This window comes from Phyllostomus discolor, chromosome 4, assembly GCF_004126475.2.
Source record: "Phyllostomus discolor isolate MPI-MPIP mPhyDis1 chromosome 4, mPhyDis1.pri.v3, whole genome shotgun sequence".
NCBI lineage: Eukaryota > Metazoa > Chordata > Mammalia > Chiroptera > Phyllostomidae > Phyllostomus > Phyllostomus discolor.
Genome location: NC_040906.2, coordinates 37,462,792 through 37,486,167, shown reverse-complemented (window position 1 = coordinate 37,486,167; position 23,376 = coordinate 37,462,792). Strand labels below are relative to the sequence as shown.

The window sequence follows — 23,376 nt, the reverse complement described above, 5'->3', positions numbered from 1 at the left end:
TAACAATTGATAAATTGTGTTATTAAAATGTTTCAATCAAGTACAATTTAAACTACATTTTATATTTTACATTTGAAATTGCTATTAAAAATAATGTTTACCAGCGTATTAAAAAGTACCAAATTACTTCAAAGTCAGAAAAACTTACTTTTAAAAAAAATTTTTTATAGCTACTATGTGATTTATTTTGAACTTGAAACTTTCTATCAGCAACTATATAAGACACAGTGGTGGGGAGCCATAAATGAAATAATGAACAATCTAAGACCAAAAAGACTTCCACTGACAGATGCTCAGCTACATGAACAATTTAAGAAAAAATTTGGTTTCAAGAAAGCCATGAAATGCAAGGTACTTCAGTAATTATCACATAATTTTGTGTAAGAACTTATATATCATAAATATATATCTCAAATTTTTATCTCTGAGATAAATAATAGATTAAATAAAGTTTTCAATATGAAATAAAATTTCCACATTTTGGCAGTGAAATCTATATAATTCTGGGTTATAAACTTACAGCAGGGTTATAAAACAACCTGTTAATAAACTGGATTATGATTAATTTAAATAATGGCTAATATTTATTGAGAGCTAAGTTTGTATGTGAGGCTCTTTCATAAATCTTTTCATCGAACTCTTTCAAGGTACTACTAGTATTGTCATTATTCCTATTGTACAAATGAGAAATTGGAAGTGCAGCCAGTTAAGGATCTCTCCCAAATCACATAGCTCATAAATGCTAGAGGCCAGATTCAGTCCTGGGAACTAAACCTAAAGAACAAACCTAACATCCTGAAATAAATCTCTGCATCTGCTTCAACAAGCCTTGATCTATAGCTTCTGGAACTGATTTTTAAAGGGTGAGCTCACCAATTTCAAAGAATACACTGGCATTTACTTACCATTTATTTGTTTTAATTTCTGTACATTTAAAAAATTTAATAACCTGTGAGTTTTACTTTAAAATATTAAGTAGTTGGAGCTCCAGCCAGGTAGCTGAGTTAGTTGGAGCATTGTTCTGATATGCTAAGGTTGCAGGTTCGATTCCTGGCTAAGGCACATATAAGAAACAACTAATGCATGCATGGATACGTGGAACAACAAATCAATGTTTCTCAATGCTGAGTGAGACACTTTCTGAGAACCAATCCTGTGGTTATATCAATATATTTCACTGTCCTTTTTTTTTCTATAAATGATACTGAAGCCATATTTTGAAAAAAAACTAATTCCGGCCTTCTTAATAATTTTAGAGTATCCCATTTGGTATGAAGTCTGCTGTTGAAAGAGGATTATCTGCTATTTTCCACACATTTAGCCGTAAAACCTCAAGCTCAACCATCAATGTTTCGGATGAGGCCGGTTACACAATTTTCCACCACGCTGCTCTGCACAACAGAGTTTCCATCATATGCCAACTGTGCTACGCAAACTTCAACATCAACCAGAGACGCTTTATTATGGTGAGCCAAGGTACTATCAAGTTTTAAATCTTTTAAAAGGTTTTAATTTTTTTTTTCTTTTTCTTACCCCTAGTCAGCATTAAGAATGCATGACAATTTTAGACAAGCCTAAAATTTGGTGCTGGTACCTAGAGCAAAGTTGAGGGTTTTGTTTCATTTATCTCAGAGGGGCTCCTTTCAGTTTTCTAAGTATCACTTATTGCTTCCTTGTCTTATTTGTTTATTGTGTCTCTGTCACTGGAGAATAAGCTTCCTGAAGGGCAGTGATTGGGTTTACTTTGTTTGCCATGGTATCCTAGTGCCCAGAAGAAAGCCTGGCTTTGATAGGTGCAGGATATCATTGTTGTTAAATGAATGCATAAATGCATGAATGCAGGGTAGCATTTGATAATCACTGGCATAAAGTGCAGTGGTTTACTCTAGAATTTCAGAGACAGGGGAGATAAATAGAGATCTTAACAGAATATCCATTTCTATCCCCAGGGTCTCAGCTGGGGAGTAGTTTCTTCACATGACATAAACTTAAATTATATGTATGACAAAAATGTCCTCTATAATAATGAGTTTTAGGATTAGTGACCTCTTTAGGGCTACCACCATTTAGACTTTGAAAAGCAAATTTTCCTGGTTATTAGCTACACCTACATATGTGTATATTCTTTGGAATATATTTAACCAGCACAAAAATAATAAAATTGAAAATGAGAGTGGAGGTCCTCCATAACTGAAGGGAGAGATAGAGATAAAGTGTCAGGAATGGCTGATGCAACAATATTGGCAATAAAAGAAAATGATGATTTTATATTTTAACTAGCTATCTTAACAAGCTGTGTTAAATTTTCACTCATCAAAATGAGATGTTCTGCTTTAATCATTTTGACTACTAATAAATTCTGTACTCTATCACTATAATTAAACTGTTTTGATAGTAAGATGCTTCTATTACTTGATTAAAATACTCAATACAGAGTGAACTTAGTTAAAATAGAGCACAAATTCAGTCAAATTTAAATGCAATGGGTAGCTATTGTTTTAAAATGTGTTCTATTTTAAGCTCTTATTGGTGTGAAAACATTTCTAATAAATTAGTCTCTCATCCATCCTGTGACTACTTGAATTTCCATTGGCTGAGAACTGGGTAGATTCTAAAGTGTAGAAAAGGTTTAACTCTACTGGCATTGTCTATTATTACCTAATCAACATAACACCACCTCACCTGTGCCTTTTGACCAACCACTTGGGAGGCACAGGTCTTCTCTGAGGTGATGTCAGGTGCACACAACATGCCCAGGTGGCTTGACCAAAAGTTACCCCCAACCCTGTTTGAGGTGATCTGTGTCTACACATAGCCTTCTTATTCTTATTCATATGAGTCTATTTTGACTAATTTAGGAAACTGCTATATATTAATAATCATATTTTGATGTGTATTTCCTTTTAAATCAGAGTCATCAAAAATGGACGTGAAAAAAGAAAGAAATGGTAAGACAGAAGTTAAATATTTGGTGCATTTTAAAACATTATTGCATATATTAAAACTTTTCTTACAGTGTATAATCTCTACAATGCTGTCTTGTGAGAATGCCACAATGCCATATACATGTTGCAGTATAAACTTTTTCTACTCGTGGTTACTTATTTATATTCCTCCTAAGCTTGTTTTTTTTTTTCATTTTTAACTGTGAAATTTGCAGTCACCTTTACTTATTTTTATAAAATCAGACCCCAAAGTGGTTTTGATCCCTTAAACAAACAAAAGCCAGTTAATATTATTTAGATGTGCTGCCATCTGGCAACAGTAACAGTCTATGAGGCCTGAGGGATGAGTCTGCTGTAAGCATTACATGTGGGGAAAACAGAAAAATATGTAAAGGCATATATGTATGTATATATATGTATGTATATATATATATATGAAGTATATATATATATATATATATATAATTCATACTTTGTACTAGGTAATTCAATGAGAGTTTATTTTTTAAAGAAACCATTTACAAAGCCCTGACTTTCGTAAGGGGAGGGTGGTAGTTATTCAAACCAGCCACCGTGCTTTGGTGGAGGAGCACAGCTGACCTGAACCCCTCACAGAGACTGAGTAGTGCAGGGTGGGTGGTAAGGTGAGAGCACTGGGCCTGCAGTGGAGAAAGAAAGGTTATCTGGCCCACCTACTCTGTAGGAATTTGCAGTTGAGTAACAGTAGTATGCTTCCTGGCACAGGGGGCAAAATTGGGACAACTGTAATAGAATAACAATAAAAATGATTTTTAAAAAGATTTTATTTATTTATTTTTAGAGAGGAAAGGGAGGGAGAAAGAGAGAGAGAGAGAGAAACATCAATGTGTGTTTGCTGGGGGGCATGGCCTGCAACCCAGGCATGTGCCCTGACTGGGAATCAAACCTGCGACACTTTGGTTCGCAGCCCGCACTCAATCCACTGAGCTACTCCAGCCAGGGCTCAATAAAAACGATTTTTTAAAAAATCATTTTATGGCTACCCTGTATAATAGTACTTGTTTGTTTAGTGTGTCTCCCTCATGTGAATATAAACCCCACACAGGGTGAGGATTTGGTTTACTTTGCAGTGGTTCCTAGTGCCCCAAAGAAAGCTTGGCATTAGCAGGTACTCAGGAAATAGTTGTTGAATGAACGCATGCGTGGATGAATGCAGGGTAGCATTTGACAATTACTGGCATTAATTAATATATAGTAATGTACTAGAGGAATTCAGAGAAAAGGGAGGTAAATGTGCCTTTCAGGGCCCAAGAGAATATTTATTCTCTAGACCAGGGAATATTCTCAGAGAATGGTTTCTTCTGCCTACATAGGCCCTGCCAGAGCTTCCCTGATTCTAGCATGACTTTGGACCGTGTTCCTCATCCTAACCACTGTTGATGCTGTGGGCCAGGAAATCCTTCATTGTGGGAGGCTATCCTGTTCACTATAAAACGTGTATGTAGTAGTATCCCTGGCCTCTACCCACTAAATGCCAGTAACAACCCTCACCCCAGTTATAACGAGCAAAAATGTCATCAGACATTGCACATATGTGTGTTGGGAGGTTCTGGGATAAGTTTCAAGTTCATAGGAATCAGCCAGAAACCTTATTAAAATGCAAAATCTGATTCAGAGGGCCTGGGTGGAAGCCACGATTCAGCATTTCTATGAAGCATACTTTAAAGGAGTAAGAGGGGGTTTATAGGGAAACAGCTCCTGCCCCTTGGATGTTGTGAAATGGTTTTCGGAGAGTGACAGAGACAAGAGAGGGTGAGAGGGGACGTTGCTGTGGTCTTAAAAAGAAATTCTTCATGTCATTCAGATATGCTTCTCTGGCTGAGAGCAGCCTTCTGCCTTCCCTTTGGTTGAAGTGAACCCATAGGCTCTAAGTCCTATCATTAGGTCTCAAGTCTTTTGGGGAGCCTGCTCTTGTCAGTGCTCCCCCCACCTAAGGTGGGTCAGGGTAGTAGCTAGAGGAGGCTGGATTGGGTATTTTCTTCAGCGAGATCAATAAGGTTCTGATAACCCAGCAGTTCAGGCTCTGGTAAAATAGTTTCTCCTGCAGGCAGGCCTTGTTAAGAAAGACAGAATGCTCTGGTGTGTTTCAGAACGGCTCCTTTTCCCTTCCCCCTGCTGGAAGCAGAGGGGATTTTTTTCTGATATTCACTGTGAGGACCTGAAGGTAAAACTCAGCCACATGTAGGGTTCCCTCTGACTGGGTCCCCTGGAGTTTTTAACTCCTCAGATTCGTCCTCATTGAGCCACCAGCAATTCGCATCCCAGCACTGGTTCCTGTGCAGGTTTCTGCTCTTGGGCTCCTGCTCCGGTAAGTTGTGATGCTCAGAATTTACCTGTCTAGCTCTCCCATTTTGGAGGCAGCATTTTTACACTGTGACCTCATTTCTCTAAGACATTTAAGAAGAGTTGTTGATTTTTAAGTTTGCTCAGCTTTTTACTGAGGTGAGAATGGAGTGATGACTTTTAAGCTCCTTACATGCTAAACCAGAAACAAGTAAAACTAAGCAAGTAGCTTTAAATAGATTTGTTTCAGGTGTTATAGATTATCAAGTCTATGATATAAAGCTTGGACTACTAAGGCAGGCAGAGGCTGTTAGAAATTTTTGAGTCAGAAGAAAAATAGTGCTTTTTCAGAGAAACGAAGGAGTTAGCTAGACCCTGGTCAGGGAAGTGTTGTTTGAGAGAAGGAAGCTTTCAGAAAGCAGGAACAGATAATTCATCATCAAAATGTGGAAGACTTGATAATGGAAGGGGCACTATTAAACATTGTTCTCAGGCAACAGTCATAGACTAATATTTTCCTGGACAGCCTGGGATGTGTGGTCGGTCACCTTACATTGGAGGAGCTACAAACAGGCCCAAATGAAGAAAACCAGGTGTGTAAGTTGTGGGTTTTTTGGAGGGTGGGAGCTAGCTGGTGGTTCAGGTTAAGCTGAAGCCAGTGGTGGTGGTTCAGGTTAAGTTGAAGCCAGTGGATTTTCTTTCCTGTATTCATATTCAGATGACCTTAAGAAGCCACTGAGAAGTTTTAAACAAGGGAATAAAAAGATCACATTTGCCCTGGCTGGCGTAGCTCAGTGGATTGAGTGCAGGCTGGGAACCAAAGTGTCCCAGGTTTGATTCCCAGCCAGGGCACATGCCTGGGTTGCAGGCCATAACCCCCAGCAACCGCACATTGATGTTTTTCTCTCTCTCTCTCTCTGTCTCCCTCCCTTCCCTCTCTAAAAATAAGTAAATAAAATAAAAAGAAATCACATTTACATTTTGGAAAAAACAAATGGACTGGGGAAGGAAAGAAGAAGATGGGGACATCCTCTGAGAGGTGATTATGGCTCAGAGTTGGGTGGTGGTGGCAGTGAAGACAGGTTCTGCAGATATGTAGAATTGGTGATGAGCTGGTTATGGAGATGAAATGAAGGCAGGTGCTAAGGAGTCTTTCAGGTTTCCAGTTTGTAAAACTGGACGGCTGAGTGATGATATCCTTTACTGGCTTAGGGAGCAGTGAAACAGGACCAGGTTTGGAGGGAAAGATAGGAATTCAATTTTGATTATGTTGAATTTGAGGTGGTGTGTGGAGAGGCCCAGTCACACATTGGAGATACAGATCTGGAGCTTGGAAAAGAAACTGATCCATAGATATAACCCTGGGAGTCATCAACTTATAGGTGGTAAGGGAAGCCATTGAGAAGATAACAAGGACCAAGACAGAGATTAAAACTCATTTGGATGCACAAAGAAAATACCAAAGGAGACTACAAAGGACCAGCCAGAGAGGTAGAAGAGGAATAGGATGGTATGATATCACGAAAGCCAAGGAAAGGAACTATTTTAAAGAGGTAGATGTGGTCAATTTACTGTTGAGAGGTCAGTAAGATGAGAATTGAAAAAAGCCCACTGGATTTAGTGACATTTTGAGTGAGTTTTTTTAAAAAAATTTCAAAGGATCTTATCTTTTGTACAAAATATTTGAATTAAATGAAAAATAACTTAAACAAATAGCTTATTTTATCACAAGACCGTTTAACACATTGACTTAATTTTCAATTATTTAATATTTTCAGTGTTATTTACTCTTAACTTTTAAAGAAGTATTCATTTTTAATGGTTAGATATCCTAAATTAAATAAAGAAATATAGCATTGCCTACATTAATCCTTTTAGTGCTTATCTTGGAGCTTCTATATCGCACAATACTAAACTCTGTGGAAAGATATCAAAAAGTCATGTTTTTTAGAAATGTCAGATCTTTGACCACTGAAGGAATTGTCCATCCATTCCAGGTCCAACACCGCTACACCTGGCTGCACAGGCTTGCTCATTAGAATCAGCCACCTGTCTACTTTGTTTCAAAGCTGATTACATGCTTTCTGAAAAAAAAGGCTGGCTGCCCATTCACTTTGCTGCTTTCTATGACAATATCAGCATCATCATTATTCTCTGTAGGAAAGATCCTAGTCTGCTAGAAGCAGAGGCAGCAGCTGAGTAAGTTATTAAGCATTTGTAAAAATATACTTTTCTGCTCTCATGGCTTGCCCCAAACACTGACACTAAAAGAAATGGTTGGTATGGTTGATTTGAACCGTTGTGTAAGGCTTACTCTGCCATCCTTCTGGTCACTACCTTCTTCTCCTACCACTTATCCTTAGAATTTATACAGACAGCTTTTCTATTAGCCTATGCATGCTGTCTGGAAGAACAAAAAGTAAGCCCTAGCAAACTGTTGTTGAACCATTTGGAGGCTGGCCATCCAGGGCTGGGACAGGACCCCTCCAAGGCCACCAGGGGTCTGGGATCCTCTTTCCACTTTGCCATCCTGGACATGGGCCTCTGATCTCATACTTCATGGTGTGCTTGCACTTTCCATGAAGCAAAGAAGTGGACTGATGAAAGGGAAAGACATATGCCAGCTGAAGCCCATCCTTAGGGATTGTAATAGTTTTCCCAAAATGTCCACTTAGGAGACTTAGTTCTCTCTCATTGGCCAGATCTAGGTCACATGAACTTCCAAAGAAATACGAGGTCGGGGGGCGGGCAGAGAGTAAGCCCTAGCAGGTTTTTCCTAGCCTTCTCCCAATGGTATGGTTCTACAGTCTGGTTTGTCAGGCTTACTTCTTAGTGCCCCAGAAGAACCCTGAGACTAGGGAGGAGAAAGTTCCCCTAAATTGGAAACCATACAATCAGGATGCAGCCCCAAGGCTCCAGAATAAAATGGTTAGGCCTTAGATAACAGGAGACATATTTAGTGGTATCCAGAATAAGAACACATTAAAAAGAAGTAAAATGATTTACTTTGAAATACAGAAACAGCCCAAACAGGTGTCTGTTTCAGTTTTGCTGAGGACCAACTTTTAGGGTGGAAGTGTAACTTCTGAGGGTACACTATTGGCTGGTATTCATAAAACCGGGTTGTTGTTTTGAATCTCTGAACATGATTTAGGCATGATTTCATTCAGATATTTTTGGGTCTTCAAATAATCTTTCCATTATTATTCAGCGTAGAAATTAATCCTCTCTCTGTTTTGGGGCAGAAATGTGTATGGAGAAAGCTTTCAGGAAACCAGGATCTCTGGCTAACAGATTATCTAACCTAATGGATTCTGGAAAGAGCCATGGAATGTGGAAACCCAAGTTCAGGTCCTGGTTCTGTCATAGTTTGGACAGTGTGCCTTTGGGAATAAGGAGGCTACAAGACTGGGTGGATTATAAAAGATCAAACAATTCGATATCAGAGGTAGAACGTAAGGAAGAAGCAAAGGATTAGTAGAGAGGATGATTACAGAGGTTGAGATCTCCTCTGTGGAGCTAAAGAGGAGTGGCTGTGCTGAATATGCATTTGAATATGGAACGCAAATGAAGGTATGACAAGGAACTGAGAGACTGGAACACAGGTGGTAATTAGCATGGATGTTGAAGTCACTGACAATAGGAGGGGCCATGCGGGTGTGGCAATACATGAGCTAGGATGTGGAAAACGACTCACTTGAGTGGGGGACAATGGCACTATGGAGCTAGATAGGGTATTATAATGTGTAGCATATTTTTCAAATGAGGCAAATCAGGGTGATGATGTTAGAAGTAACAGTAATCTTTATTCCTACATTGAATATGAGAAAGCAATAGGAGAATAGTCTTGTCAAAGTAGAAAAGGGAGAAAGTAAAGAGATGGTCACTCATAAAGAGCTACAGTTTCCCCAGTGCCAAGAAAAAAGAAATAAGAGGAGAGGCTTGGGGTCAGCTGGATAGAGGTCAGGAACAGGATGCAAGAGAGAGAGGTTTCACAAAGAGATAAAGGCATAGATATAAGGATTTTAAAAAAACTAATAGTTGAGGCAATGTGATGTGGTGAAAGGAGGAGAGGGGAACTATGTATTGAGACTGTGCCAAGTACCTTATATCCCCTCTTAGACCAGTACTATCAGCTGATTTTTACCTTCATTCTTTTACAGACAAAGAACAGAACCCAGTTTGCTTCTGGTAACATTGCTAGTCAGTTAGACCTATTAGTTAAGACATGGTTGAAGCTGCTATAACAAAGACACCCCCAAATATTTGTAGTTTAAAATAGATAAACATGTAGTTCCTTTTTATGAAGTCTGGGTTCATGGTTGAGGGCTGGCATAATGGCTCGACAATACGAGGGACCCTGACTTCCTCTTGTTGCTTCTTATTATGTGGTTTTAATGTCCTGGTGCAAAATAGCCACTCCTGCTTTCATTATTATGCCTGTATTCTAGCTGTGAGAAGAAAGAGAGGGGAAAAGTAATTGTGCTCTCCTTTTCTCTTTAGGTTGTTGTCCAACAACTTTTATTAATATGAGATTGGCCAATGTGAGTCTGGTGGCCATTCCTATCTATGAGGAGGTGGGAATGTCATATTTTGGTGGGGGGCCATATGTCCAACCAAAAAGTCTTCATACTCTAAAAAGCAGATAGCAAGTTTTCAAAAAAACTGTTAGTTTCTGCCACAATAAGGAAGCTGGGATTTGAGGACCAGACCTGAAGTATAAATGTGTTGTAACTCCAACTGAGTCCCAGTTTAATCATTTGTAAAATGGGCTGATAATAATTGCCTTGCTTTTTCTTTCACTCATAGAGTGGTTGTAAGGATTCGATGAGATAGGATAGTCTCAGAACTTTGTGAATTATCAACTTTTGAACAAATTATAAGACATGGTAATTACTGTGCTGGCCAAAAAGTTTGTTTTTTTTCCCCACAAGATGGCTGTAGTAGTGCTTAGTTGTCTTTAACTTCACTCGAAACAATTTTGTTAGATTGTATTGTGACAGCTGTCATGTCAGCATGCATTTAAAAAACTTATCAAAATTGGTGAATTTTTGTGTAGCCATTTTAATGTTGAAGATGGAAGAAAATAAGCATTTTTGCATATTATTCTTTATTATATCAAGAAAGGTAAAAATGAAGCTGAATTGCAAAAAAATATTTGTGCAGTGTAGGGAGAAGATGCTGTGACTGATCAAACATGTCAAAAGCAGTTTGTAAAGTTTCATGCTGGAGATTTCTCCTTGGACTATGCTCCACAGTCCAGGAGACCAGCTGAAGTTGATAGCGATCAAAAAAACATATTAATTGAGAACAATCATTATACTATGCAGGAGATAGCTGACATACTCAAAATATCCAAATCAATAGAATTATTGGTGAAAATGAAAAATGTGTCTTTTATTTTATAGAAAAAAAACATATGAACTTTTTGGCCAACCCAATAATTTGGGAAGGAGTGTAAGGACAAACACTAAGGGCAACCAGGGCAGGGGAAGCAAATCTATCATATATGGAACATACAGAAAAATAACGTGTAAGAAGGAGAGGTGATGGGAGAAAGCAGACTTCCTCCAATAGCAATTTGGATAGATTCACAAAAAGTAAATTTGACATATTATATGTGTGCTCAATTATTATAATATGTTCCTTGATTTTTAGGAATCAGTGTACTCCACTGTTACTTGCTGCCACTTCAGGAGCACTGGACACTATTAAGTACCTATTCTCTCTGGGTGCTAACTGGAGAAAAACAGATATTAAAGGAAATAATATAATTCATTTATCAGTGCTAAGCTTTCACACAGAAGTTCTCAAATATATAATAGAGTTAAATATTCCTGAACTCCCAGTTTGGAAAACTTTGGTAGGTGAGTATAGAACATGTAATCTCTTTATAAATAAATGTTCTGATTATTATTCAGTTAATTATTGATACTTAGTCTGAAATAGAGGAAATAAAATGCAGTAATACATGCATCAGGTTTCAAATATTTGAAAATCATGAAATAAACATTTTTTGAGTTAAAGCCAGAAATAAAAATAGCACCAAACTGGCCCTGACTGGTGTAGCTCAGTGGATTGAGCGCAAGCTGTGAATCAAAGAATTGTTGGTTCAATTCCCAGTCTGGGCACATGCCTGGGTTGCAGGCCAGGTCCCCAGTAGGGGGCACATGAAAGACAACCACACATTGACATTTCTCTCCCTCTCTTTCTCTTTACCCCTCTCTAAAAATAAATAAAATCTTTAAAAAAAGAATATAAATTTATATTTGCTTGACTTGCATTTTAAAAAAGCACCAAACTTTGTGTTTGTATGTGTAAAAGTAGTTTTATTTCTAAATTAAAATCAAAGATAAAGAACCTAGGCAGAATATAGTTTATACAATTATTTTTTCCAATTTTCTTCAAAAGTCAAATCATCTTCTCTCCATCGAAAAAGCAAATTATAAAAAAAGGAAAGGGGGAGGAAATTAAAGTTTGAGTGGAAAAGACTCCCTCCAATTTATTCCTCACTTCCTAATTTTAGAGACAGAATCAGTAACGTTTTTTTTCACATTTTGATAAATGTTTTTTTGAGAAATTCTGCTCAAGATTTCTGTCCAAATTTTTATACAACCTAGCCAGAAATATTATAAGGGTAAGACTTACTAGGCCAACTGGAATGTACACATCTAATTTTACAACTTCTCACCAAAATTACATGGAGATTAAATAAAAATAACACCACCACCACTGGCAGCAAACAAGCATTCAGGAGAAAACAGGAAAGGATACAACTGCAATAAGATATTGGAAACAGATAGGCAAATCTTAGGATTTAACTGACTAGAAAAACCATTCCATGCCAACAGTGGAAAAACTGAGACCCTCCCACACTCACACTGTAAATCCTCCATAGGTTCAAGAACTTGCAATGCCAGTCAGGAGTGCTCTCTGCAGAGGCTAACTGAGGAAAGACCTAAGGATGCTAAGTAGGGAATTCCCCCCAGCCAGCAGGAAACTGGGAACCTGGCCCTAAAGAAAAGCAAACAGAATTTCAAAGATGACAGTAAAGGGAAGTCCCAGAATAGAAACTGTGTACCCAGGTGGACAAGAAAATGTGGGAGGAATTACTAGTAGGTACAAAGAAAACTACACAGATGAAATAAAATAAGAAAATTATTACATCCAAGGAAAACAAAAGAAAGGAGACTCAACTGTACTATATTATAATGCTTAGCTGTGAATAATTGTTTAAGTATCATAATGTAAGTACTGAATACATTTTTCTAAAGATTTTATTTATTTTTAGAGAAGGGAAGAGGAAGAGAGAGAGGGAGAGAGAGAGATTGATCGGTTGCCTGTTTGGGCCCCAAGAGGGAACCGAACCTGCAACCCAGGCACATGCCCTGATTGGGAATCAAACCAGCAACCTTTTGCTCTGGCTTTGCAGGATAACCCCCAACCAACTGAGCCACACCAGTCAGGGCTTGAATATTCATTTAAATATTTACATAAATATGGGGAAGAGGAAGCAGAGGTAATGGCAAAGCAGTATTGAAAGAGCTAGTTTCTCATTTACCATAATGTGAAGTCAATCTATGATGTCTAAAATTTATATAGCAAAAGGTAACAATGTGTGTAAGTATTTAGAGATACAGAGATATATAAATCACAGAAGGTATAGGGAAAGAGTCCAAAGAGGCTATCTGGGGAGAGAAATTCAGAAGGCTGAAGAGTGTGGGGCAGTGAACCACTATATTTTGCTGCAGGCCTTTTAGTAACATGTACTACTTTAAGAAAATAAAAACTAAAGCAAAAAATGAAACAAATTAGAGATGAGAACCAATATATTTTTCCAACAACTCATTTTAGCATGGGAAAAGATATATTTATGACTTTCAGTCCCAATCTACTGACTCAGGAAGTCGGAGTAACTGGTTTTTACTGGGTACGGGGAACACATTCCAATTATCAGCCCCAACAAATATTGGGAAGTATTTTCAATGTTTGTATATGTGTGCATATGTATCATTTTATATCTTAGTTTTCCTAGGAAGAATTAAGAAGACAATCCTGTTACTTTTAATAGACTAAGATATTTGCACACTCACCTCAGTATAGAATAGTATTCCTACCCGGAAGAGCTTAATGGCACAAAACTTTCCCGACAGCCACTGCTCCCTACAGTCATTGTCAGGATGTCCCGATGATGATAAAAACAAGGTGACCAGTGGGCATCGGCCACCGTTTCTTTGCTTTGAGCTCTAGAATAGGTCTTCCTCCTTACATTGACCATGTCCACTATGAGTAAAAGAAAAATAGCCAGAGTTTATTATGTCTTCAGGATTAGCTCTTGGAGTGGAAGCTAAATTTTAAAAGAGAGAGCCACGGAGAAATCTAGCCAAGGTAGGAATTAGGGCCAGATTTGTTATTACAAGAGCTGGAAAGGAGAGATGAGGCAAGGATACTGCTATGAGGTTTTTCTTGCACTATAAACATTGTTTGGAAGCATGTGCATTTGTATTATCTCATGTCTGGAGTATAAGTTCATTCTTCTTCATATTCAGGGAATATATAAAGCCTCACATATGATTTAATAGATATTAAATTTTTATTGACAATAATGTAATTTACATCCTTGAAAAGCCATACTCAAATTTTATTCAGCAGCTGATTTCTGGCCACTGAGGTATACTATTTTCCAAGTGAACTTGAATCATGTGACCATTCGATCTAAGCCATTCAGGCCAAAGATAAAAAATTTATGATTTTTAATACTAATTATACAGATTATAAAGCTCAAAGATCATGGTTGTATGCGGTATGTTCAGCATCTCACAGAAGCCCTCACGCAAAGGGAACTTTACGACTGCAGTGGTAGTGATGGTGGTGGTGATCTCAACTCTTGGCTTCACTTGGCCTAGACAAAACAGAAACAGAAGCATTCACTCCACTTCTTTTGTAAAATTATAACATGTGTTTTTCTGTTCAACGCTCACCAGAAATGTTGCAGAGCGAAAGCTACAAACGAAAGATCATGGCTGTCATGTCCTTAGAAGTAATTTGCTTAGCAAAGGAGGAGTACTGGCAATATATTTTGAGTGCAGGTGATGTAAAATTTATTAATTACCTTTTGCTTATGCTGTTTTATACAGAGCTAATATAATAGTCAGTTAATCACTTTAAGAAATATTTTTATTTTCCACACAGAAGCTGCACAGGATCAAAAAACTAAATAAGTCCCATTTTTCTAAAAATTACAAATTTATAAATATTAAATTACTCTACAACTTCTCATATTTACTACTTTCATGTAGAAACTATCTATTCTGTATTTACACAAATTATTTTTTTATTTTTTTAAAGATTTTATTTATTTAATTTTAGAGAGGGGAAGAGAGGGAGAGAAACATCAATGAGTGGTTGCCTCTCATGTGCCCCCTTACTGGGGACCTGGCCCGCAACCCAGGCATGTGCCCTGACTGGGAATTGAACTGGCAGCCTTTTGGTTCAAAGGCCCGCACTCAATCCACTGAGCTATGCCAGCCAGGGCCACAGTTTATTTTTTAAATTAAAAATTGTGTTTGTGCCCTGGCTGATGTGGCTCAGTGGACTGAGCGCTGGCCTACGAACCAAAGGGTCATTGGTTCAATTCCCAGTCAGGGCATATGCCTGGATTGCAGGTCAGGTGCCCAGTTGGGGGCATGTGAGAGGTAACCACACATTGAGGTTTCTCTCCTTCTCTTTCTCCCTCCCTTCACCTCTCTAAAGATAAATAAATAAAATCTTTTTTAAAAAAGTAGTGTTTGTGGTCTGTAAAAGCAGTCCTGGGTTTGTAGATAGCTCTGCAGTGTGAACTTAATCTAATTGCTTACCCTCTGTAATCCTAGTTTCCTCATTAATAAAACGGGTCATACCTCATAGGATTGTTTAGAGAATAGCACTATTCAATATAACTTCTTAAAATGATGGAAATGTTGTATCTGCAATGTCCATTATGGTTGCCTTTACTCTAAGGTAAATATTGAACATACATGATATGTTCCATAAATATTTGTTGAATGAATGAATCCGTGAAAAAAATTACTATAGGTAGTGCCCCTAATGTGTTCCTAAAAATATGTACAAAAGTTCTATGTCCAAAAAGTGAGCCATAGATAAGTAAGTTATGATGGAGATTACATTTCAGATAAATTAACAAAGCCTAACTATACCTATTCAGTATTATATTTTCCAACACTTTGTGTGTGCTTCATAATGTGCTCTTTTCTTTCACATTGAACTGATATAACGAGCATCCAACTGAAGCCAGATTTTCTATTTTCACCATGCCCATTGATTTTTGACCCAATTGTCAAAAAAGCTTGCTTTTTACTAGACTTGGCACTTAATTTTTGTTTTTGCAGTACTTGTATTTGTAAAAAACATGGTTAAAATATAATATAATGCTCAAATAACTGCACAAACACTGCCACAGAAATTTGAGGCGATACACAAATGAACTCTGCAATGTGGCAGCTCAAAGAATTTATTTTTCCATGATCTTAAGCCAAAATTCAGTGTTTCAAAGATTGCTTACAGTTACCAATATGAAATGTATGATTGTATGCTGTGTGAAATGAAACATATGAATGAGAGAGCTCTGTGTTGTAGACAAGACAAAAAGGTGCATTTATGTAGTTATAAGTGATAACTTATAAATATTTTATAGGATTATTTGCTAATTTTTATATAGCAATACCCATAAATTTTACTTAAATCTTATCATGATAAATTGACTACAAATGGCTACACATAATTCATGTTTTTCTTGATCTCTTCATTGCAGGCACCATTCCTGCTTTAATCAATGCATTAAAAGGTTCCAAAATAAAATTACAGTGCAAAACTGTTGGGTTATTGAGTAACATCTCAACCCATGCAAGTGTAGTGCATGCTCTAGTGGAGGCAGGAGGCATTCCAGCTCTGATCAACCTACTGGTTTCTGATGAACCACAACTACACTCTCGCTGTGCTGCTGTTCTGTATGATATCGCACAACTTGAAAACAAGGATGTTATTGCCAAATGTGTAAGTTCTTTTCATACCAAATCATTTTGACTGGTAGTAATTCCCTCATATAGAAGCTCAAAAGACACATACCATGTTATTATGCGGTAGCCAAACTTTCAGGGGAGGATTCCAATCTCAATGAGGACAAGAAAGAGAAAACCTGCCACAATCCAATGAGAGTCAAAAGTAAACAAGCAAGACAATACCAGAACAGGCATGAGCTTTAGCAGAGATACTCAGTTCCCCTGTCCCCAAGTCTTACAAGGTGGCACAGTGGGCCCAGGTGGATGCTACCTATACATTGGGTTTGTGTCACATCTGTGTAACCTTGAGCTTAAGAAGTCTGTCATTGTGTTTGTTGGCAATCAGTAAGCAAGCTTGTTCTTTGTCTGGAGGGAGCTGTTGCCATATCATACAAGATTTCTAGCCACATAAAAATCCTGAAGCATGGCCCAGGTGAAAGAGCTGTTATAATCTTGACACACTGGCACATTACAGGTAGGCATGCAAGAGGCCCAGGGAAGACTGTTTCTCAACAAAAATATCTGGTAAAGCTAGCAGCTGGGCAAATATGGAAGGCAAGTGCCAACTTAGCTCTTGGAGATGTGGTTGCTTCATACTGTTTATGAGAAGATATTATAAGAAACACTACCATTTTAGATGTTCATCCTGCCTGAGAAATATAGTCTAATTCTGTACCAGAATTAGAGGAAAATTATTATTTATAAACATCAAACAATCTTTGCCATGCTATATTTCCTCAAATAAAACCCACCTTATTCTGTCTGCTAATGTTTTATTTTTGTTATTTTAATTGATATTTATAACTAATATTTAATAGTATTCTTAGGTAATGCATCTTCATTATGGATTGAATCAGTTAGCATTATAAAATATACCCTTTTGTCAAGTGTAATACTTTTGCACTGCTGTCTTATCCAAAAATATGTTTATGATCTGTTTTCTTTGTGCTCTCATGTTTAATTTGGCTTTGCCCATCCTTTTCTTGCTATTTTATTTCTTGTTGGTTGGTGTGATATCAATCATTTGGCAAATATATTAGAAATATAAAAAACCCCAGGCCCACCTTCAGAGTTACTCAGTCTTATTAATTTAGACCTTATAATCTTCAGTGATTCTGAGAACCACCCAAAGTTAGGATAAATGTGTCCTCTGTATGAAGTATATTTAATTTTTGTTTTGTCATTTACTTTTTATTAAGTATACAATTCATTAACATTTGTTGATGTAACATGTTTAATCTTCATTCTGTCATATTTTGTTATTATTTTTAAATCTTATGTATAATCAGTGCTTTTTTCATCTTTAAAATATAGGACTTATATATCAATGTTAGTTACCTATTTTTCCTGGGACTTGGTATAATTTTTCAACATGTACATTCATCTTTTATTTTTGGAATGTTTTCTTGAATTTATATCTTTAAATACTACATCTCTATAGTAGTCTTTCAGTTCATTCATACAACAAGTAATTTTTGAGAATTTATTATATGGCAGATAGTATTTTAGATGCTGGGGTTATAGCAGTGAATAAAACAGATGAAATCCCAGCATTCATGGAGCTTTTATTCTAGTTGAGGGTAACAAGACAATAAACAAGGCAACTGAGCCAAATATATAGTAGTTTATGTTAGTTGAGAATAGGAGTTAAGGAGGAAAATAAAGCAGGGAAAGACGACAGGGGAAGCTTGTTGAAAAACACTGGACTAAGAATTTCGCATTTGAGTATAGACCTAAAGTAGATGGGAGAGTGTGACACGTTTTTCTGTTAGAAAGACCATTCTAGTCAGAGGAAACAGGGCCAAAGTAAATGAAGTGGGAGTGTGCCTGCCATGCTCAAGGAATAGCCAGACAGCAAAAGTAGCTGAGGAGAAATGGGAGACAATCTTGGTTGGGTAATTGTGGACCACACCATGTAGAGCCATGTGGGCACCTGTCAGACACTTGGGCTTGTACTCTGAGGAAGTCTGGAAGTTCCGTGCAGAAATTTACATTGTTCTATCTCTATCACAATGGATAAGCAAGTGGAGATGCAGCAAGACTAAGAAGCTATTGCAATAATTCAGGTGACAGATGATAGTGTCTTGAACCAGGGTGTTAATAGTGGTAATGATGAGAAGTGATCATATTCTCTGTGGGAAAGTTGTAAGATCTGGAGGGATTGCAAATGAGACTATGAAGTAATAGCCATTGAGGTAGGAGAAATCTGAAGAATCTATTGTCCTATCAGCCTAATGAAGAAAGTGTTTCAAAGAGGAGGGAATGATTAATAGTGTTAAATGCTGTTGTAAGATGAAAGCCAAAAATTGACCATTGAATTTATTGATCACTGAAATAGCTGACCACTTCCATTTAGAAACATCAACTGTTCGTAAACTGTATCATCTTTTCCTGTCTAACATAGCTATCATTTCCTCTCTAGTCCTTTTCCATTTATTATTTCATTTTTCTTATTTTGTCAGTCCTGTCCTCCTTGTCCCTTGCTATGTTTTTTAGCTTCATTTTTGTGTGGATAGAAATTTAGCTTTTAGATCTTCCAACATCTTTCCCGAGCTTTTCCAGCTCTTGTTTTATCTTCTCCATCTCCAAAATATTTTCCCTGAGCTCTGGGGTGTTTCCTGTATACTCTTGTTTTATACAGGTGATTGCCTTATCACTTTTTCATTGATAATAATATACCATCTAGTAATAATTTTATCTACTTTGTGGCAGTATTTTTCTGAAGAGCATTCTTTATCTGTCACAAAGTTTTCCTGTTTTTTTTTCCCTCATATTTGGATAGATCCTATCCTGGTTCTTTTATGATTATTACTCATCTCTGAATTAGTTTTTTTCCAGCTCAACTATTTGCAGGAAGTATATGTGGGAAAGGGCCTAGACCCGTGTGCTACTCTATCAAGAATATGACTCAGGGAATAGGGTTGTGTGCGTGGGTCCTGTCCACCTTACTTCTCCCTAGTCAGCAAAGACTGGTGGGTAGTAGCTTACAATGTCGATTTTATTTTCTCCACAAAGTGAGACTATTTTCTCCTTTTTACCTCCCCCACAAACTACTTTTCCTAAACATATTTGTTGGTATGCTCCTTGCCTTCCTTGATTTTTGAAACGTTATGCCGCACTGGTGCAGAAAAGTGCATGCTGCCATGCTGCATCTTCATTGCCGTTGTCCCAAATGGGGGGAATATGTGTTTCTTTTTATGCCCCTCAAGGTAGAGCCACCCGTTTTGGAAAACTGTCCTCTGCTAGCATTTTCTGTGGCCACTGGCCATGGGAGAGCTCTCCCTGTGGACAACACATTCACATTTATTATGGTTTACATTGCAGATGTCTCCTAGGTTTACTGAAGATGGGGCTACATTTCCATTTTTTATTTTCCTTAATACTCTTGCATTATTTCTATTAGTAGGGAGAAATTCCATCTTTATGCCATTTACTATTAGGAAATTATATTCACATTTAAAAATAATTTGTTGCTCAAATATAATTACCAATAGTGAGTGCATCTACAATGGCAAATATTTCCAAATGGACACTGTACTCAATTGATCTTACTCACTTGCTTTACTTTTTATTATATGTTTAATATAATATATAACAAATATAATATAAATATAAATAATTATATATAATTTATATAAATATAAACATAATATATAGTATATTTATAATATATAAGCATATAATAAAATATATTTGTATATAATATAAATATATTTATTAAATGTTACAGTGAACTTGGAGCATCAATTTATTTTGGCATAAAGGAGGCTATTTTAAAATATATTTATAGAATATTTACCCTAATACTACAGTGTATAATATTCTCAAAGTTGTATTAACTGGCGCTTTATGGCTCATATCAGTAGACATTTGTTTATGGAGAGATGTCCTGTCCTAAATGAACTGGTGTTTGCAGCAAGATCGTACCCTTGTAATTCTAAATAGAGATTGCATCCATCACAAATAAATTTAACTGTAGTTAAACTTTTTGTTTATTTTTAGAATGGAATCCCAGCTCTGGTTAATCTCTTAAAGTTAGACATAGAAAATGTGCTAGTAAATGTAATGAGCTGTATACGGGTATTATGTATGGGAAATGAGAAAAATCAAAGAGCAGTGAGAGACCATAAAGGCATCAAATATCTCATTGACTTTCTGAGTTCTGATTCAGGTGAGCCTCTATTTATATATTTTTAAATAACCAGATATATTATTAAGTAACGCAAACACAGGTTTGGACTTGTCTTGGATTGTCTTAGAATGGATCTAGACATGTGTAATATAACCCAAAGATCTAGAACACCTGAATTTAACCTGCTGGGTTTATAAAATTAAGGGAGTGAGAGGGAAACCTTTCTTTTTCTTACCCCATATTTCTGCATGGGTCCAAAGGTAGAAATTCCTACTTCTACCTCCCACTCAGGAATGTTATTATTCATTCCTCCTGTGAAAGAAATAATGAGTTCTATAATTTCTCAGTTTGAAGAATGAGTCATTAAAAATGTATGGTTTAGGTTCTTTTTGGCACTTTATCTCAAAACAAGCTTTCCAGCAATATGGCTCAAGCTTTTATCTCTATTTGATTCCAGTGTCTACTTACCAATTGGATAGACATTCTAAAGGAAGAGGGCTGTCTTCACTTAGAACCTCAATCACCCCAATAGTATGAGCTTTAAAGTTCAGAGGAGGGGTCAGGGATTTGGATAGAGAAGTGGGAAGAATAGATTATAAACATAACAAAGTTCTTAAGAGAAATAAGGTTGCTTAAAGAGAGTTTGCTGTGTGGAAAAAAAGCTGCAGACCAAGAAGAGAAGGTTGAAGAAATCCAATTTTAAGAGCTGTGTGAAAGAAGCCCAGTGGTGAAGGTAATCTTTATCTAAAGTTCTTGGGATCATAATCCCAAAGTTTTCAGATTTTAGAAGGTAATGAGTACATGTAAACATTTCTGCAGTGAAAATGTGTTAATAGTCATTCTGAGATGGAGAAGGTGCTCTTCAAGTTTTGCTCAGGTAGTATGGAGTTAAAAGCCCTTTGTATGATTTGTTACATGCTTGAATTTCCATGGTAGTGTCATATAAATCTTCATTAATAATGCAGAGCAGGACAATTGCGTGTCGTAAAAAAGATGAAATCAGAAGCATTGAACAAATGGAAATGTGTGTATACACATACATATGTGGAAAAATATGAAGCAAATAGATAAAAATGGGTGAACCATATGCCTAAAACAAACCAAACTCAGAAAAACCTCTAGAGACAGGGGTTAAAACTTAGGAGACGGTAATAAACCCAGAGTCTCAAGAAACTGCTGTGAATCTACTTTGGGGCCATTTAACTTGAATGCATGACATTTTAGAGTGGTTCAGAATGGTTAAAAATAAATTAAAATTAATAAAATTCCTTCATGATCTGCTACAATTTAACAAACCAATGAACATCCTAGACCAGGGGTGTCAAACTCATTTTCACCAGGGGCCACGTCAGCCTCACAGTTGCCTTCAAAAGGGCTGAATGTAATTAACTACTCCTTAACTAGGGGCAAGGAGCTCGGTGCTGCTGCTGCTGCTGCTGCTGGGTGGAAACAAGGTGCCAGGCTGGATGAAACAAGGTGGAGGGCAGGATCCGGCCCTCGGGCCTTGTGTTTGCCACCTGTGTCCTAGACAATTATTTGTTAAATCATGAAAATTATAAAGGTAGCACTTCTAAATAGTAAACATAAAGAGAAAAATTAATTTTCAAAATTAATTTTTTTTCTTCCTTGGTCTGAGGAGATAATATAGATTAACAGTACTAGATAAATTACTTTCATTTAGGTTTCAGATAAGACAGGTGCTGAGTGGCCTCAGACCCAGCCAACACTGACACTGAGTTTGAATCTCTATCAGCCTGGTGACACTGCTTGCCCCTACCTGGAGACTCAGAACCTGCCTCACACAACTCGTGTACCACCAGAGGCTCTTTCAGTGGCTGAGCATAACAGGCAACTGGCAGGTGAAGGCAGATCTGAGTGCCTTTGGCCTTTTGCTGACCTGACCCAGGATTGGTACTAGTGGAAGCTGGCCTCAGAATGTGGCTTGGGCCCTCCCATGTGTACCCAGGCCCAGAAGAAGCAGTCACCAACTGTGGATCGCTCTGCAGTTCCTGACAAGTAGCCCAGTGGTGGTCACAGGCAGCATCTGACATTGATTTGCAACAGAGTCCCTCCCGAAAGGCCCCAGAACCAAGATTCAGACCATATCAAAGCATGGTCTGATTAGTGCCAAGAGCAGCACACACAAAGGGAAATCTTGGAAGGCACCAGAACCTGTGGTCCCACATTCTGCTTTGTGGGGTCAGCCCCCACATATCACCCTGTACACAGTGGGCAGTGTCACATCTCAGAGTTAGCTAACCCAAGGGCCAACCCCACCTATGGACAAGCCAACAGCAATCAAGACTGAACTATAACAGGAGGGCTCACATAATCCACACAGGGATATTCCTGGAGCATGTATATCAGGTGAGCATGGCAACTGCACCACTGTACCCCACAGGACACCTACTACATAAGGCCACCCTACCAAGACTTGGAAACATAACAGACCTACCTAATATACAAAAACAAATACAGAGAGGCTAATAAAAGGGGGAGACAAAGAAACATGCTGCAAATGAAAGAACAGAAGAAAACCCCAGAAAAAAACACTAAAGAAATTGGAGGTAAACAATCTACCAGATACAGTGTTCAAAACAATGGTTATAAGGATGCTCAAGGAACTTAGCGAGAACTTCAACAATGAGACAGTCAGTAAGCATAAAAAAAACACAGAAACCATAAAAAGGAACCAGTCAGAAATGAGGAATATCTGAAATAAAGAATACACTAGAAGGAATGAGGACCAGATAGATAAAGAAGAGCATCACATCAGAGATTTGAAAAACAAGGTAGCAAAAAAAGAATTTTTTTTAAATGAGGAGAGTTGAAGACACCTCTGTGACAACATGAAGCATGCCAACATCCACATCACAGGGGTTCCAGAACAAGAAGAGAGAACAAGGGATTGAGAACTTAT

The 23,376-nt window shown here is 37.5% G+C and overlaps 1 protein-coding gene across 1 annotated transcript in view; it reads left to right on the top strand.

Moving 5' to 3' along the window:
* ANKAR (ankyrin and armadillo repeat containing) overlaps nt 1-23,376 on the top strand; it is a 64,495-nt gene that overhangs the window by 12,339 nt on the left and 28,780 nt on the right. Inside the window, exons 7-13 of the mRNA XM_028510684.2 lie at nt 171-351; nt 1,257-1,476; nt 7,265-7,466; nt 10,926-11,134; nt 14,252-14,356; nt 16,078-16,319; nt 20,327-20,495. Of these exons, the coding sequence (XP_028366485.1) occupies nt 171-351; nt 1,257-1,476; nt 7,265-7,466; nt 10,926-11,134; nt 14,252-14,356; nt 16,078-16,319; nt 20,327-20,495 (1,328 nt within the window). The remainder of the gene's footprint in view (nt 1-170; nt 352-1,256; nt 1,477-7,264; nt 7,467-10,925; nt 11,135-14,251; nt 14,357-16,077; nt 16,320-20,326; nt 20,496-23,376) is intronic.